General features: G+C 32.2%; 1 protein-coding gene and 1 long non-coding RNA gene across 2 annotated transcripts in view; one reads left to right on the top strand and one right to left on the bottom strand.

The window, feature by feature from the left end:
• The window catches only part of SI (sucrase-isomaltase), an 88,849-nt gene extending 82,746 nt beyond the window's left edge, over window positions 1-6,103 (top strand). Inside the window, exons 45-48 of the mRNA XM_025425462.3 lie at window positions 328-416; window positions 2,352-2,401; window positions 2,640-2,807; window positions 5,862-6,103. Of these exons, the coding sequence (XP_025281247.3) occupies window positions 328-416; window positions 2,352-2,401; window positions 2,640-2,807; window positions 5,862-5,930 (376 nt within the window). The 3' untranslated portion in view covers window positions 5,931-6,103. The remainder of the gene's footprint in view (window positions 1-327; window positions 417-2,351; window positions 2,402-2,639; window positions 2,808-5,861) is intronic.
• A 3,518-nt stretch (window positions 6,104-9,621) lies between these two features.
• LOC112646014 (uncharacterized) lies at window positions 9,622-18,397 on the bottom strand. Its single transcript, XR_003127424.3, has 4 exons — window positions 18,358-18,397; window positions 17,553-17,617; window positions 11,493-11,738; window positions 9,622-9,797 (listed from the first exon to the last, which is right to left on the bottom strand). It is a non-coding gene; the product is annotated as an uncharacterized LOC112646014 (long non-coding RNA).
• Between the last annotated feature and the right edge of the window lie 300 nt (window positions 18,398-18,697).

Here is an 18,697-nt window from a genome sequence, read left to right as displayed (position 1 = left end):
GGCAGGATTAGCAGAGAGAAAAATAAATATATCAATAAACAACTTTAATTATTATAAATGAGGCCCTTTTGATTTGTTACAATAGATGATCTCTTGAGATCAAAAGACAATGCATGATATTTTCTATTAAATATGAAGGATTTTATGGTTTATATCATTCCCAGTAACTCATTAAGGAAAGTCCTTTAATTTTCTTTGTCTAAAACAGTTTGTATTCTCCTTAGTTGGTATTCTTAGTTTTCCTTTGGATATTTATATGGATGCCACATCATAGCTAAACATGTGCTATTCTATAAACATAGGTGAAATTATATCTTTTTTTTTTAGCCGACAAAATTACATGAAGCTCATTGTTGCTGCAGATGTTAACCAGAGGGCACAGGGGTCTCTGTTTTGGGATGACGGAGAGAGTATAGGTGAGTGTCCCATTTAGTAGATAAATGTAATTGATGGCATACATATTATCTAGCATTACTTTTATGTTATCTACTATTGTACCTTGTAAGCTAAGTGAAAGGCTAATAATATTATCCAAAGCCAAAGTAGCTTAATAATTAGCTAAATCAACTTAAAAATGTAGTGTCTAAACATTATAGACTTTCCTCTAAGCCTAAATATAGTTAATCCTTATGGTAAATGTCTGAAAAACTAAGAAATGTGTATGGACCGAGAATGTATATTGATTATCTGTTGTCATGCCATTCACACGATAGACATTCAGTATGCATGAGGTCTGCAATGCTGAAAAACCAGGTTCCATGTGTGCAGGGCAATGCCTAAAGGGTATATATATATTAAAATGTGAGATAGTTTAGAAACAAAATTCAAGTTTGGTCTCAGTACCTCATGCCTATTTTTTTAAATTCGATATTTTTTTACATGTGAAGTTTAAGGATTTAAACTTAGATCTATGTTTACTCTATGACTTTTTCTTAAGACCACACAGAACTAACTGCTAGGCTTCCAGCAGTGTGTGCTTTGCTGACCATTGTCATCAGAATCACTTGGGGCAGTTTAAGATGCAGATTCTAAGGAGAATTTTATTTCCATTAATTTGGGGAGAAGCCTAGGTATCACCTTTAGATGATTATTATGCTGTTAAATATACACCAGTGTGGATTTAGGCTTATTGACTGTCATTAACAGTGCTACTCTACTTAGATGGGAGTTCTGAACATTCTCTTTACACAAATGTTAGTTGTAAAAACTAACATCTATGTGGAGCTGATGGTCACATGAGGCAGTTTACTGGGATTTAAATTATTCACAGAAGAGAGATTTTTCATTACTAGTCAAGACATACGTCTTTCATATTTTTAGGTAAACCCTAGTTAATATTTTGGAACCCTAAGAAATAGGAATCTATTTATTAGTAAATAAAGCATACCAGAAGGTTGATACAAGAGTCTATGGTAAAAAGCAAGACTCTTAAAAACAACAACAAAAAAACTTTTCCTAGTATTTTGTGATTTAAGGTGAAGAATCAACCACTATTAGTTAAAATCTTATATTTTTAGAGTCTTGACCTTCTTTAACACATTAGCTGGAGTTCTGCAAAGTTTGTAGCCTTTCTCACCTGGGCCCAGCAGGCTGCACTTTGTATTTGCCTACAGTTTCCCAGGGTTGTAAGGTTGAATTATGCATAATTTGCATCTTTGTCTTGGAATCTTTGAATTTACCTATGTAATAAATTAATTCAATTGAACAGCAAAGGAGACAATGCTTCTCTTAGAAATTTTCTCCAGCTCTCCCTATCAAATTAAGATACAGATAAAAGAACTTGGTATGAGTATTACCCTATCAAAGTTTCATGGCAGATTTTATTTTTTAATCACTGGAAAGTAACAACTTAATTCAAATATTTATTTATAGTCTTTCCATGTAAACATACAAAATTCTTCTGGCCAATTGTATTTTTTTTTTGTTATATCTCACAAACTCAGTATATATGTTGTAATTAAGTACAAAGATTTCAGATAATCCCTTGAGCAAACAGCCACAACAATATGCAACAAATGCTTATCATGTCTGATTCTGCAGGTTGGAATCTCCGAAGAAGTTTTCTCTTACAGCAAGCTTGTCAATCTAGTTGATAGGCACGAAATGATTTCCTCCTTTAAGTACATTCACATTTTATAAAATGTTATTTCCTGACATATTTTTTTCTGTCAAAGAAAATCAAAGACAATATTCAACAGATCTCCCTCATCCATGGTTAAGTTAAATAAACTTAGAGAAAAATTAGATATGCAATGATAATATTTGATATCCTTTTAACTAGGAAAGAGAAGCAAAATATTTTTACTATGTTTCTTCTTTGTAAATATAAATACTTTTTTTTCCTTCTACAGATTCCTATGAAAGAGGCTTCTATTTCTCGGCACAATTTAATTTAAACAATGTATGTATTCATGTCCGATCATTTGTATGCAATTGTGTTAAATAATATTTGAAGTTTTATTCCATACTTATATTTTTGTATTTTATATTTATTGCATAACAGAACTCATTTTAAATATATGAATAAATAATTTACTATATTATTATATACATTTTGGTTAACAGGTATGTGCTTTAAAAGTCTTAATTGCTTTTGAAAGTGGATGGTTTAAATTACTTATTTTTCTTTGTCTTTATAGAATACCTTGACAAGCACTATATTGCAAAATGGTTACATAAACAAAGATGAAATGAGGCTTGGGTTCATCATCATATGGGGGAAAGGAAAGACTCCTGTTACTGGGGTTAATCTCATATATAATGGAAATACAGAAGCAGTTAAATTTATTCAAGAAGCAGACAAGGAGGTAAGTGACACACCAACAATTTTAATGGAGTTTTTCAAAACATCTATATGGATGTCTTCTATTTCTTAACCCTAATGAAACATAATTACGAGTTACCTATGACTTCCGTTGTTTATTCATTTTTCTTAAACTTCCAAATTGATCTCCATATTATCATCCTTAGTAACCTGTCATACGAATCAACCTAGTGGGATCTGTGTTACAATTTTCCCGACATAATCAAAGCAAGATTAAACTGACATTAAGCTTCTAAGTCATTGTTATCCCTATATGGTAAAGTGCCTCAAAATTTAATTTTTTTCAAATATAAAATGTCTACATTTAAATATTTAATACATCTCGGATAAAATATATTTGGAAATCCTTGCAAAATTAATAGATTGTCTATTGGCACTCATGAATAATTTGACATACAGGTGTGTAAGGATCTGATATATGTTAAATAAATATTCAGGATTTTTTTGTCAAAATCCCACTGCAACCAGTAATTAGTTTTTTACTTTGAACAAAAATTTTAAGCTTCCTTTTTCTTTCAAACTCAATAAAAATACACAAGTAAACAATTTCTTCAGTTCCTTCCAGTTCTAAATCCTGGAATCCATGTCTCAAAAAGGTAGAGTTCAAAAAACATATGTTCTAGACAACAGCTAAGTGTTATAAATGATACAAGGCTATGTCTCTACTGCTAAATTGTGTGTGTGTGTATGCACCTGTTAGTGTTTATGGCTGAATAAAAATAGCTAGTTGTTAATCAACCAGTCACTTCAGATAAAGCTAGCTTACAAAACAGCCAGTCGTTTGACTGACTTCAACTGAAAAAAATAATAATTGTGTCTTGGACCATAGTATTAGGTTCTCATAGATTTTATGAATGTGAGAAGTGAACAGCACCTGAAACGTCACTCCATCCATTCGAAACTTAGTACCTGTCCTAGGCAAGTATTATTTCCCCTTTAATATAGAACCATGTCTTAATTCCCATTTTAGCATCAAAATGCTTTTATTTCTTTATATTATATCAAGATTGGGAAGTTAGAGTTTTGTATACTTAATGTTCTTCCTTTGTAAAATAAAAAGTTGATAGCTCAGTGCCTCATCCCCATTTTTCTTCTTTTTAAAATTTCACTGGTTTGTAAAATTGCAGGGTAAGGGAATCACTGATTTAGTCTAGAGGTCACCTACAGCACACCAAGAAATTGAGTCCTTCAAAAGGAAAATTAATTTTCTAGGAATAGTCAATAGTTATTGGTCACAATTAGAATCCATGTTTTTGACCTGGCCAATGTTCAACCAGATTAAAAGGGATAATTTGCCATATAATTTTCTTGCTCTTTATTTAGTACTACATTGATAAAAAATAAAGCTCCTAATTTTTTGCTATAAAAATAAACTAAATACAGTCAGATGAACAATGTCAAATAAGATATTTTAACATATCAAGTATTATTTCAAGTTCATTTTGACCAGATACTTGGTATAAAAACACATCATTTACAAAAAGTTCATTCCACTGCTTCCAAACTCATTCAAAAAGAATTTTAAGTTTTAAGAAGAAATTTTTACGGTATTTTATTACCTCGGTGATTCCAAAAGAAGATACTAATTTTAATTACTAACAATTGAACAGTTCCTTCTAAATTCATTCAATAAAACAAATATTTATGAGTGTCTAATGTTTCCAAACTTTATAGATATATGCTAAAAGTAAAGAATGGTCATTTTTTTTTCTCTATCTTGGTTGCCTTTCTCCGTCAGTGTGGGAATTATATGTAAAGCATGATTTAATTGCTCTATCAATGCAATTTTATCTAGTGTATTTTTTAAAAGATTTTATTTACTTATTTGAGAGAAAGAGAAAGAGAGAGAGTGCATGAACAGGGGTAGGGGCAGAAAGAGAGGGATCATAAGACTCCTTACTGAGCAGGGAGCCAGACACAGGGCTCAAACCCAGGACCCTGAGATCAAGACCTGAACTGAAGCCAGATGTTTAACCAACTGAGCCATCCGGGTGCTCCTCTATCAATACAATTTTAAAAACATTTTCCTAGCAACAATTATGTTTTGTTGTCTTTTGTACAGGTATTAAAAGCTATCTGATGTACTTGTTGCTTTTCACTTTTGATATAAAGGAACTAGCTTAGGTTTTGGTGTAAGATGAATGTTTCAAATCTGGCTAATATATATTTTAAAAAATGCTTAACTTTTATCTTTTAAACTCCTCTACTGTACAATATGGGAAATAAATTCTAGAATGTTGTGTTTTAGTGAGGAATATATTTTATAAAGACTCAGAGTACCTGGTATTCAATAAGCAGTAAAGGAATGTTGAATTCTCTTCCTCTTCTCTTCAATATATGATAATTGAAACTAAATTTTCTGAGCTAAAGCACAGAAAGTCATGTGAGTGTATTGGAGAAAAAGCAATAAGGTCTAATGTAATCATATTATAAAAATATTACAAATGGTTGACTGCAGCTGCTTAATTAGTCACCTCCATATTTAGTCCAGATTCTGTCCAATGAAAGAAAGTAACACAACAAAGTTGAAATTATTGGCAATAAATTAATCATCCTAAAGCATTTTAGGATTGATACAAAAGAAAACATATTTACAGTCTAATTTTTGCATGTAGATGTGCTCTAATATTTGAAGGCAAGAAGCATAGAGATTTATGTACTGCAATTATAAATAATTCTATGTTTAGGAATATTGAGAAAAAATAAAGTAATATAAATCAAGATAATTGGTTAATAGTTTTATTTTATTTTATTTTAATTTTTTTTAAAAGTTTTAGTTTTCATAGTCTCTTAACAACTATTCCACCTCTCTGGGATTTATTTTTAACTGCAAAATGAGTGGGTTGGGTGAGATTATTGCTGTAATAGTTGTGAACTCTCTGGAATAAAAATTCACCAAAAAAAAAAAAAAAAAAGAGAAACAAAGACTATTATGCTGCTTACAGAAAATTTATTTATGGAAATAGTCTTACTTAGAAAAACAAAAAACAACACAGTTCTGAATAAAAAAATAATTACCATTTTATTTTCTTTTTAGATATTAAATATTGATCTGACAGTGAATAATGTTACTCTAGATGAACCATTTCAAATCATCTGGTCATGAAGATCACCATCAATTCCAGTTGTCAAAGGGAAATTAGCACCTGGATTTAAGTTTCACTGTACTTATAGTTTTCCCTTTTTGATGATTTCTTATATTGTGTAAAATATGATTTTCATAATATCTATCTAAAGTTATCCCACAGTGTACAATAATATTAAAACTAATTTTTTATATTAATGTGTTCTGGATCCAATTTTTAACATATTTAGCAGGATTTAAGTGGTTCTAGTTACCTTGCAAATATTAACCAAAACTGTAAACTAGTTACTAAATATATATGTGTGTAGCTTAGATATAATTAAAACAGGTGATTTTTTAAATGAAAATTTTGTATAATTGTATAAAATATTTTCTTCAAGGTTTAGCAATTTTAAGACATGTAACAGTAGTTGTCATCAGATTTAATTATTTCTTAGTATGTACATTTAATTAAAAAACAGAAAATAAAATGTATATAAGTATAGAAAGTGTACATTTCTCTTTATTTTCTAAAAGGAAATTGTCCTAATTTGGATTGCTATAAAATTATCATAGATTGGTTTAGGCAATAAACATTTATTTCTCATTGTTCTGGAGGCTCAGAAGTCTAATCAAGCTGCCAACAGATGGTGTCTGGTGAGGACACTCTTCCTGGTTTTGCAGGTGGCCATCTTCTCCTTGTATCTTCCCATGGTGAAGACCAGAAAGAAAAGACGCAAGCTCTCTGATGTTCATTCTTACAGGCACTAATCCCGTTCATGGGGCTTCACTCTCATGACCTAATTACCTTCCAAAGGTGTCATATCCAACTGCTGTCATACTGGAGATTAGGGATTCAGCCAAATAATTTGGGAAGTACTCAAGCATTCAGTCCAGAGCAGAAATCAAAATTTCTTTTTTAGCTGTGCTTTCTATATAGGAAGACAAATATTAAAGTTTATTCTATTTAGTTGGTTAAATAAACCTTATTCTAGCGCATTCATGTAGGTTGGAAGACTCTAAATCATGATCTAAAATAGTATTCATTGGTATTTTAACACTTAGGTTTCCTTGAAGTTACTTCATCAAAGAATATCTGTAACTTGACGTAATTCTTTTCTAATTAAAAATTAAAATATTATTATAATGGAATCCTTAAGACAACTCAAACTCAGAATACAAGGAGTGGGGAAATAATAATAAGAACAATGATGGCTATTATAAAATAGACCAGGAATACAGAGTATTGATGAGGATGTGGATAAAAGAGAACACTTGCTTTCTATTGGCAGGTATGTAAATTGGTGTAGTCACTTTGGAAAAGAATATGAAGGCTCCTCAAAAAATTAAAAATAAACTATCATAAGATACAGCAATTCTATTTCTGGGTATTTATCTGAATAAAACAAAAATATTAATTCAAAAATATATACAGACTCTATGTTCATTGCAACACTATTTATAATAGCCAACATATGGAAATAATTTAAGTGTCGATTTATGGATGAATGGATAAAGAAATTGTGGTATGTACACACAGCAGAATATTATTCAGCCATAAAAACAATGAAATCTTATTTGCCATTTGTGGTAACATGGTTGGACCTCGAGAACAAATTTCCTAAGTAAAATAAATCATACAGAGAAAGACAAATACCAGATAATTTCTCTTATATGTGGACCTTAAAAACAAACAAACAAACTCATAAAAAACAAGTTCATAGATGTAGTGAGCAGATTGATGGTTGCCAGAAGTGGGGGAGAAGGGGAGGGTTAAAAGAAATGGGAGAGGAGGGTCAAACGGTAAGGAGAGAAAAGAAAAATAGAAAAGAAAGGTAAAGAAAAAAGAAAATTAAAAAGAAAACAAAATAAAAGTATTAGAATACTGTTATAATGGAATATTTAAGACAATTCATAACTCAAAATACAAGGACCAGGGAAAACAATAATAATGATGATAATTGCAATAATAACAACACTAAAAATAAATTTACTGTTAAGAAATATTATAGCAATTGTGGAGAATTTACAAACAGATTCTAAATTATAAAATCAGGTGTTGGCAATGAATCCAGTCACTACAGATGCGATTATAAATGAACATAGCCATTTTTGAATGGCAATCATGTAGTAGTCAGTAAAAGTAAGTTGGTGTATTTGCTTCAACCCAGAGTTCCATCCTTGAGATGCTTTCACAGAGGTGCACAAAGAGGTACATACAAGCATATTTGCTGCTTGTTGTTGAAAAAGAAAAAAAAAATCATCAATGCTGTTAGCCTGGAGTTAGTTTGGCTGTAAGAATTAAGCCATAAGGTTTTTCTACTGAAAATAAACAGGTCACAAACATCTGCCCACAGTGGAGCAAGACAAAAACAAGACTATTCCATAATCATTTTTGAGTCAGGAAACGATAAAAATACTCAAAATCATAAAATACCAAACACCTGCTTCTCTGGACTTATATGAGTAATCTGCCTTTTTTTTTTTTTTTTAATCAATTGCAGCTGTAGTCCCATTCCATTCCTTCCACCTTCCAGAGAAGAAAGAAACCCAGTAATATAAAAGGCATCACTGTTGACTATGGTAGTAAGAGAAGTGGAGATAGCTCTGTCCTAGTAGGGGTCTTAGTGACAATAGTATTTATGAATCCTAAGTCATTTTGTAGGAAAAAATTGGTCCCATGATGAAACCGGTCAAAATATGTTAGCTTTAAAAATAAAGCTAACTTGTGTAATGTAATTATTACTCTAGCAATTATATTTAATTCTCAACGGCATATTTCATATACAAGTGTAGAGGCATTCAGGTATACGTTTAAGAGAGAATGAGAAATTACTTATAGCTGTTCACATAAAAATGAGATGCTCATCCCATTCTTGTCTCTCCTAGACAACCTGAGGCCATCATGCCTCTGTTCTGCACCACTGTGATTTCTTCTTATAATGTGTTCCACAGACACTAACTTCCTCTTATCTGGGCAAGGAAGAAGAGATTTTCTCTGGGGAACTTCAGCCTATCAAAACAAGTTTTCCCACATTAGTTTTCTATTGCTTTGTAACAAATTATCACAAATATAGCAGTTTAAAAGAATTCAATTTTATTATTTCACAGTTTCCAAGAGTCAGGAGGTGGGTCCTGGCTTAGCTGGCTCCTCCACTCAGGCCCTCACAAAACTGAAATCATGAGGTTGACTGTATTATGTCTTCATCCTGAGACTAGATTGGGAAAGAATTTACTTCCAAACTCACTCAGGTTGTCGGCAAAATTCATTTTCTTGCGTCAGTAGGACTAAGGACTTGCTTTCTTGGTGATCACAAGTTACAGGCTGCCCTCAGCTTCTAGATATTGCCCTCGCTTCCCAGTGGCCATGCAGAGTTCCTTACTGTGTATGCTTCCTTTACATTGCCACTTACTTATTGCACTAAGGAGAATCTCTGGAGCAAGTCTGCTAGGAAGGTGGAGCCTTACATAACATTTTATGATCATGGAAATTATGTCTTATCAACTTGTCATAGTCCCATGAGTAGAGTAATTGATATGCCCTGTCCACACTCAAGGGTAGAAAATTACACAAAATTGTGAATTTCAGAAGGTGATGCTTAGAGGAGTCATCTTAAATTCCACCTGCTGCACTCCAAAACTTTTCCACGTGCCAGACAGAACACTATCAAATTGATAGAAATAAGGATCCACTAAGGATTTCAAAACCATACACCAAAGACAAGTATGTCTGTAGACCCAATAAACACTTTAATAATTAATTAGCAAGTATTTGCTGAGTACTAATTACACATAAAGCTTGTATAAGACACCAGTTGGCCTTTAGAACCAAATTTCAAATGGAGATAGAAACAACAGGTACTGATAATCCATTCTTATTCCTCAGAAAGCCAGCATATATTATCAAACCTGAAAAAAAAAATTCAAAATGAGTGCTCTGCCATCGAAAAGTGTTTCACTGAATATATATGTTCAAATTATGATCGTCTATTTAAAAGAAGTGTGCTTGCTTTATGTTCTTGCCAGTGAGTTAATATACAAAATACAGAATAGTATAGACCAATGATTTAGAAATGCAGCCCCCAACAGAGCCCTAACATTTCTCTAAGGCCTTCTGTAGCTAAATAAAGAGAAAGATTTAGCCGGCCAAATCTCCTACCCCATCCTCATTTCACCCATATTAGCTCTGGTTTATGTGACTTATGCATTTGGCTACTCAACGAACATAAAATCGAGGGCAAACAGATGAGTCTAATTTTGGCTTCCAACATGTAATGGTGTGACATGGAGTGGGGGGCATCCCCTGCATAATCTTGGCGATCTTTATTGTTCCTAAGTAGCGACTAACGCCTGTGTTTCAAAACATACAAGTTATCTTATAAAGTAGAAAATACATGACATTCACTATCTTCCTCCGTGATTCACAAAATCAATGTTGCAAATCTGATTTAAAGGGGCTAAGAAGATTAATTTGGTGATAACTACGTGAAGGAGACTTACTATGTCATAATCCAAAATAAAATGACCTGAGTGTTAAAAAGCCTTATGCTTTATATTTCAAACCCTTCTCCAGTGTATTATCTCCTCTCTATTCTTCTTCAGGTCCCCATTGTTTCTAATCTGGAAACATTTTTTTTTAGAGCTTCCTAAATATCTCTTCTTGTTTCTATTCTCATCTCTTCCAAACTTTCCCAATTACCACACAATACAGTAAAAATACAAACTACAAATATCATTTTATTTTCTTGATCACACTTCTGTGATTCACCTCAAATAAAATCCAAAACTTTTATGGTTATAAGCAAGTTTCCAACTAAAAGATCTTTAAAAAAGTAAAGTTCTACTAAAGAGCATGACAAAAATTAAATATTTTGGAAAGAAATACCTTGTTTTTGATAAAGAGGTTTAGTTTTAACTTAATCTCTCACACTCATTGTGTTTCTTCCTCCTTTACTACCTAAAATGCTGCTTTTTTCTGCCTTATTCTCTTAACAAATTCCTGCTATGTTAACATTAAGCTTCATTGTCAAATTAATGGGCATGATTTTCTATCTCCTTGAAGCAAAATTAGTTCTCTCTTCCTTCATATTCCCATGGTACTTCCTGTATTACATTAATTTGAAATTGAAATTGGTTATTTATATCTTCCAAGTATAGGGTTTTGAGGCCAAAGAACAGGGACTGCCTCCCATCTTCTACTGTCTAACTCAGTGCATAATGCTAATAAATGTGTTGAATAAATACAAAAAAAGGAAGTTAAAAATTTTATTAAGCTCTTAATAGTTGAGTAGAGAAGATAAATCGTTTATTAAGGCTTTTTTCCCATGACAGAATGAGAAGAGAATAGGATACAGGAAAATATATATACAATGTCTTACTTTTCCTAGATCCAGAAAATTGCCCATAAAAAGGACAAAGATTTTAAAAAAACAAGAGCAAGAAGGGCAATCTAGTGCCATTTTTCCCAACTAGTGTTATCATAAAAACCCAGAGTGAACAAAAAAACATTTTACACTATGAGGTGAAGAAATAAGAATGAAGGATTCCTGACTTCCTATTAATTGAGAATTTGGGGAAGAAATTGATTTTCAGAATAGGCTTAACCTGAGGGATGGGAAGCTGTTAACTTGCAAAGCAAAGGTCTGGCTTGCACTCCTGAGATTCTTGTAGTTCCTGGCTAATAAAACTGTCATATTGAGCCCAGTGACACAATTGAAAGGAGACTCAGTCCCAGACTTCTAGGCAGAGATATTAGTACCAGAACCAATAGAAGGATCCATATTGGCTAAGGAGGCAAAGACATAAAGGAGACTCATGTGTCAGCAAAGCCGAGGGGCCCTGGGACCTGAACTGAAAAAAAAAAAAAGTACATATCAGTAAGCAAGCTATTCTGCTCTTCGATAACCACTATTTGCTTATGCCTAACAGAATAAAGAGCAATCCATAACAAATCTCTTATTTTCTCAGATGAAATTTGCATATTTCTTACAAAATAAACATTGGGCATTGAAAGAATATTAATAGTAAATTAATTTGAAATCATTGACTTTGAATGTATATCATCTTTGCCAGTGTTAATACATTTTATGATGGCTTTATTGAGATATCATTCACAAACCATAAAATTCATTATTTAAAGTGTACTAATCAGTTATTGTTACTATATAGTCCCAGAATTGGGCAACCAGCACAGTATCTAATTTTAGGTTGTTTTCATCATCCCCCCAACTACTCCATTCACATTAATATCCATTCATCCACTTCATTCTACCCTTCCTGCCCCTGGCAACCAGTAATTTACTTGTCTATAGATTTGTTCATTCTGGACATTTTATATAAATAGAATCATACAGTTCATAATCTTTTGTGGCTGGATTCTTACAACTTAGCATAATGTTTTCAAGGTTCATTTTATGTTGTAGCATATATCAGCAATTTACTCCTTTTTATTAATGAATAATATTTCATTTTATGGATATACTACATTTGTTTATTCATCTTTCATTGATAGACATCTGTATTAATTCCACTTGTTAACTGTCATGAGTAGTGTTACTATAATAAAGGCACACATATTTGTGTACAAGACATGTTTTCATACCTTTTCAATATAGACCTACGAATGGAATTGCTAAATAATATGGTAGGTCCTTGTTTAGCATTTTGAGAAACTTCAAAACTTTTCCAAAGTGGTTGCACCATTTTACATTCCTACCAACAGTATATGAGGGTTTCAATTTCTTCCTATCTTCACCACGCTTAAAATTCTTTTTGATTATAGCCATCTTGGGGTGTGTGGAGTACTACCTTACTGTAGTTTTGCATCCAAAATAATAAATGATGTTGAGCATCTTTTCATGTGCTTATTGACTATTTGTACATCTTTGGAGAAAGTCTATGTGACTTATATGAGTGTATATGCCATGTGCATGAAAGTGTATAAAGAATGAATACAAATGAAGTGTAAATAAATAGCCCCAGTAATAAGTGGGCAATTAATTTTTTATTTAGGTGAAAGTACAGCTCATAGAAAAATGACAACCTTCTTTTTAAAAAGATATTTATTTATTTATTTATTTATTTATTTATTTATTTATTTAACAGAGAGTGGGCAGAGAGAGCATAAGCATGGGGAGCAGCAGGCAGAGAGAGTGGAAGAAATAGGATCCTCACTGAGCAGGGAGCCCAATGTAGGGGATCATGACCTGAGTCTAAGGCAGATACTGATCTCTTGGATCATATTTAAAAATTAATTCAAAGTAATTTATAGTCCTATATATAAAAACTAAAACCTATTAATTATCTAGAATAAAAACACAGGAGAAAACTTTGTTACCTTGTATTAGCTTTATTTTGGTGATATGATATCAAAAGCACAATAGATCACAAAAAAAAAAAAACCTGACAAATTTGTTTTTATGAAGATGTAAAAGCTTCTGCTCTGCTATAGGTACTGTATAGAGAATGCAAAGACAAACTACCAACTGAGAGAAAATATTTAGAAATTATATATCTTATGTAGAACTTTTATCCAAATATATATAAAGAACTCTTAATACACAATACAAATAAAATAAAACAAACATGTTGATTAAACAATGGACAAAAGAGGGATGCCTCAGTGGCTCAGTAGGTTGAGTGTCCAACTGTTGATTTTGGCTCAGGTCGTGATCATAGGGTCATGAAATTGAGCCCCACGTCCAGCTCCACATTGGGCATAGAGACTGCTTGGGATTCTTTCTTTCTCCCCTTGCCTTTCCCCCCCCCCAGTTTGGAGTTCTTAAAAAGTTAAGTATTCACCTATCATGTGACCCACCAATCTTACTCTTATATATTTATCTTATATTTAATTAAATTAGGGCTTGTGTCCATGAAAAAGCCTATTTTGAAATATTAGAGTGGCTTTAATCATAATTACCAAAGTCTGGAAAGCATCCAAATACACCTCAACTACAAGATGCATAAATAAATTATGGGAACCCAAAAAAAAGAAATAAATGACTAAAACTTATAAAATCATGGAAGAAACCTTAATGCATTATACTAAGTATAGAAACTCAAACAAATTCAAAATTATTTGAATTATTCAAAATTCATTTATTTGAAATTCTGTTAAAGTAAAGCTGAGACAAAAGACAGACCAGAGTTGTCAGGGACATGAGGTGGGGGAGGTGAATGGTGACAACGAAACATGGAGACTTATTTTGGGGCAATGAAATTGTTCTAATCCTTATTTTGGTGACAGTTACACTGAGATATGTATTTCTGAGAAATTATAAACTGCTTACTTAAAAGGATAAATTTTATCATAAAAGTTAAACCATATACGAAAGTAAAAAAAATATATAATATAAATCCAAGTATTTAAGATAAAAAAGCAGGCAAAACTAATCAATTGGTGATAGGAGTAGTAACCTTTGTGGGGGTTGTGTCCAGAAGGGCATAAACATGGTTTCTAGGTGCTGGTAATGTTCTTTCCCTTGGTCAAGTTTTGATTCCAAAGGTGACTTAATTTTGTGGAAATTATTTTAGTTCTACATTTAGCTTTTATTTGTATTTTTACATGTAGATGTCCATAGCTTAAAAATTGAAGGGCTTCACAGATGAGGTAATTAGAAATATATTTGATGATTTTTAGTTCCTATATTGTCTTTCTTTTTAAAGGAGAATATTTAATTAATTTATCTATTTATTTAGAGAGGGAGAGTGTGAGTAGGGGGAGGAGCAAAGGGAGAGGGAGAAAGAGAATTTCCAGCAGACTCTGTGCTGACCATGACACGGGGCTTGAGCTCATAACCCAAAGATCATGACCTGAGCCAAAATCAAGAATCAAACATCCAACCACCTGAGCCACCCAGGTGACCCCCTATATTTTACTTCTTGGAGAAATCTCTGTCTTATGTGAAAAAGGTTTGATCCATAATTCTATGTAATCAGAACTGTTATATCTGGCACAGGATTATTTTACAGCAATTACCATGGAATACAGATATACACACAATAAAAAATCCTGACAAAACTTTTCATAAATTAATTGAAGTATGTTGGTTAAGTCTTCTACTGGTCTCTTTTATGATTCTATTTCTTAATCTTATTCTTTCTTTTGATTTTAGTATCCTCTCAATGAGGTCAACTATTTTGTCTATATCTCCTTCACATTTTTCAGCTCAGTCCCAAACTCAAATTTCAATCTGCCTTTGGGGTATATTTTTTAATGCAGTTTTACATAATAGGGATTGAAAATCAAAAAGTACATAACTTGTGAAATTATCAAATTAACTTTTCATTTCCCCTCCAACCAATATATTAGCTTTTTAAAATAATAAACCTTTGTCAATATTTTATATGTATAGAAGCACATTTGTTTATATATCCTTTTCTCACATGCACTACCTTTTAAATTACACAAGTGGTCAAATGCGTAGGTAGTTTGCTTTTCTCAAACTCATGCAATTAAAATTTGAACACATCACATATATAACTCACAAAATGAGTATCAGAAAGATATTTACAGGACACAAAGGACCTACATTCCCACGTGTTCCCTCAGAAGTCTCCCTTTCTAACTTTCTTTCACTGAATGAGTCACAGTTCTGCACTCAGATATTCGAAAACCTTGACATGATATTTTGTCTACAATCTCTTTCACTTTATCCTTTCAGGCTTTTCTATTTTTTTTTCTTTTGCACCACAGTATTTGTCAATCTAGTCCCTTCTTTTCCTTGCAATACTATCATCTAACGAACATCTTCATCATCTCAAACTCTATATTACTAAAATACTTCTTTTGTAAACTGTCTTCAATCTCTCCATTCTGTAATCTACTGTAATCTCTCTGTAATCCATTCTGTAATTTCAGGAAAATTGTTCCCAAACTTCACTTTCATGATTCCTGTTTCCTTCTTAGCATGCTTGCAAATTTTTCCATTTTTTTCCCCAACAGAATTAAAGTTTAATATTGTTAGCCTATCCGGAAATATTTTCTGCAATCTGAGAAGAAACTGTGGGCTAGTAAGTTAAGTTCTGTTGCTGTGAAGTCAGACTTCTGTTTTGGCATTAATATTATACAATGCTAGATGTATGATCATAGGCTATATTAATAGTTATAACATTTAGTTTCTGTGAGATGCTTTATAAATCTTAGTTTTTCTCCAATAACATTTAATAAGTATGTAATATCATTATCCTAATTTTATAAATGAGGAAAGTAAGGAACAGAAAGTTAACTTGCCCAAGACCATATAGCAATAAATACTGGAGATAAAATCCACCTTATTCTAGATATCACACTCTATGCCAATACATTGCACAGACTTGGTTAAGCTTATCAATTCTCATTTTCCTCTGCTTACTCATTACTTATATGATCCAACTTCTCTCTACATTTTTTTGTTTCATTTCCAAAGAAAAAATGGTGCTACCTATTCGTTTGTTCATTTGTGCGATGTGAAAAATCACCCCAACATCCTGTGATTTTAAAAAATCATTTTGAGTATCTTTCATGGTTTTATGACCCTGCATTGGGTGTGTCATGTATTGTATCAGATATAGATTGGAACATGAGTCAGTTGAAGTCTCGATTGCCTAGAAATCCAAAATGATGCCTTCAGGATGCCTGGGTGGCTCAGCAGTTGAGCATTGGCCTTCAGCTCAGGGCATGATCCTGGGGTCCTGGGATTGAGTCCCACCCCCCCGCCCCACAATGGCTCCCTGCAAGGAGCCTGCTTCTCCCTCTGTCTATGTCTCTGCCTCTCTCTGTGTGTCTTTCTTGAAAAAAATAAATAAAATCTTAAAAACAAAACAAAAAACAAACAAAATGACACCTTCATTTCTATGTGAGGACTCATTGTTCGTCCTCATGACCTCTCTCTATAATTGAGTTGCTTGGATTTCTTAGGTGGAAGCTCAGAGATCCAAGAGGCAGGAAGTGATACAACTAGTAAAAACAGTCACAGACTAGACTCAAGGAGGTGAAGGAATACAGTCTTCCTCTAGAGAAGTGGCAAACTGACAAACTACCAGATTATATTCTTTCCTCCAGCTCCTCCTTTCTGTTGTTTGGCTCCATGCTGACATTGAAAATCTTCATTGCCTGCTCAGTATTAATTTTACTGGAACTTATATTTAGGAGGAATTGCATAAGGCATTATATATATTAAGCAAAATTCCACTACTAGCAAATTAATTTCTCCTCTAATTATATCTCAACAATATCCCCAAATAACTTGAGGTTAAAAACATTGGAATGACACAAACACAAAGTAAAAGAGGCAATGATGTGGAAATTAAATTTGAACTATGTAAATATTGTGGACATATCTGTTTTCTCTGATTATCCTTCATATACAACATGAAATTAAGTCACAACTAATGTGTTTTCCTCTGATTACTAGGTCATTCAATGCAAGTTTTCATTTGACATAAACAGAAATAGTGGTTGGAAAATTGATAGATTAGGAAAAAATAGATGAGATTTTTAATAAGTAAAAAGGAGACAATAATTTTTGTGTTTGCTTGCTTGCTTGCTTGCATAGATTTCAGAATGTTATGCTAAGTGAGGAGAAATCCAAGAATAAGGCAGGGGCAAACTAATCACTATCATATTCTCTGTGGAGAACCAAATCTGTTTAATTTAGTCTACGTGAAGTTAATGTTTTTACTTACATCAAAGATGTGAGAGCAGAGGTACACTGTGTTGATGGCTCTCCTTCAGAATTCTTTTGGTTCAACTAGGTAGGGAATGTTGAGATTCATCTTTTGAGCAGGTGACAAATTGCAGAGGAGATTGAGGTGCTTTTCTATTGGGATCATTTCAACTTTTTATGGATGCATGTTTCAAAATTAATATTTTAATTATTATAACTATTTTATTTGCCCATTTACAATCTATTTTTCAATATACAACTCTTTGATTTCAGAGATTAAATGGTGTGATGAGATAATAAATAAATAAATCCTCTTGTCATCTCTTTTGAGAGTACATGTAGTATTTTATGGTTATGAGTACAATGGTTTGTAGTTATTTATTAGTATTTTATGGTTATGAGTACAATGGTTTGTAGTTACTTATTGATATGTTTTCCTTAGTTTTTATACCCTCCAAAATAAATCTTTTGTTTTCTCTCAAAATTTAAATATTTTTTTCCTTATATTTTCTTCTAATGAAATTGTACTTTCTATTCCCAGTCCTTAATTAAAGTTTGAAAAATTGTTTGAAATGTGTACTTTAATAAAATAATTCTCCTTCTGCTACTTGTTTTTCCAGCTCCTTCTCATATTCTTGGATATTACAAGAATTCTGGAAATCCTATAAATCCTATAAATATCCTATAAATATCCTATATTCTGGTGTAAGTTTGTTCCTTTTTAAACTCGACATATCATGTAGGACCTGAAATTATCAATCAACCATTCAATCAAGTAATTATTCCCTTAATTACCCAAACTTCACATTTTATTCCTAACTCACATTCCTGCCAAATGCCTGGTTAAGCTTTGCCTCCTATGACACATGTCGTTTATGTTTTGTGATGTCACTTTAGTAAATATTCTCAGGATCCTTGATGTAACTTTCTGTTTACTATGGAGATGCATATTGGTTTGCTTTTATTTTTTTTTATTTTTTATTTTGGTTTGCTTTTAATATAAACATTAACAGCATGTAGTAACACTTACTAACACTTTATTTTAAAAATGAGACTGCAAAAATATGTTAACAGGAAAAAAACACATATTACTATACTTTAGTCCATTTATCACTGTGATCTTTTCACTGATTAACAAGTATCTCATTTCTTATTAGTAAGTTT

The sequence above is a fragment of the Canis lupus genome, chromosome 34, assembly GCF_003254725.2.
Source record: "Canis lupus dingo isolate Sandy chromosome 34, ASM325472v2, whole genome shotgun sequence".
In the NCBI taxonomy this organism is placed as follows: domain Eukaryota; kingdom Metazoa; phylum Chordata; class Mammalia; order Carnivora; family Canidae; genus Canis; species Canis lupus.
Note: the sequence above shows the minus strand (reverse complement) of the source record. Positions and strands in the feature narration are given on the sequence as shown.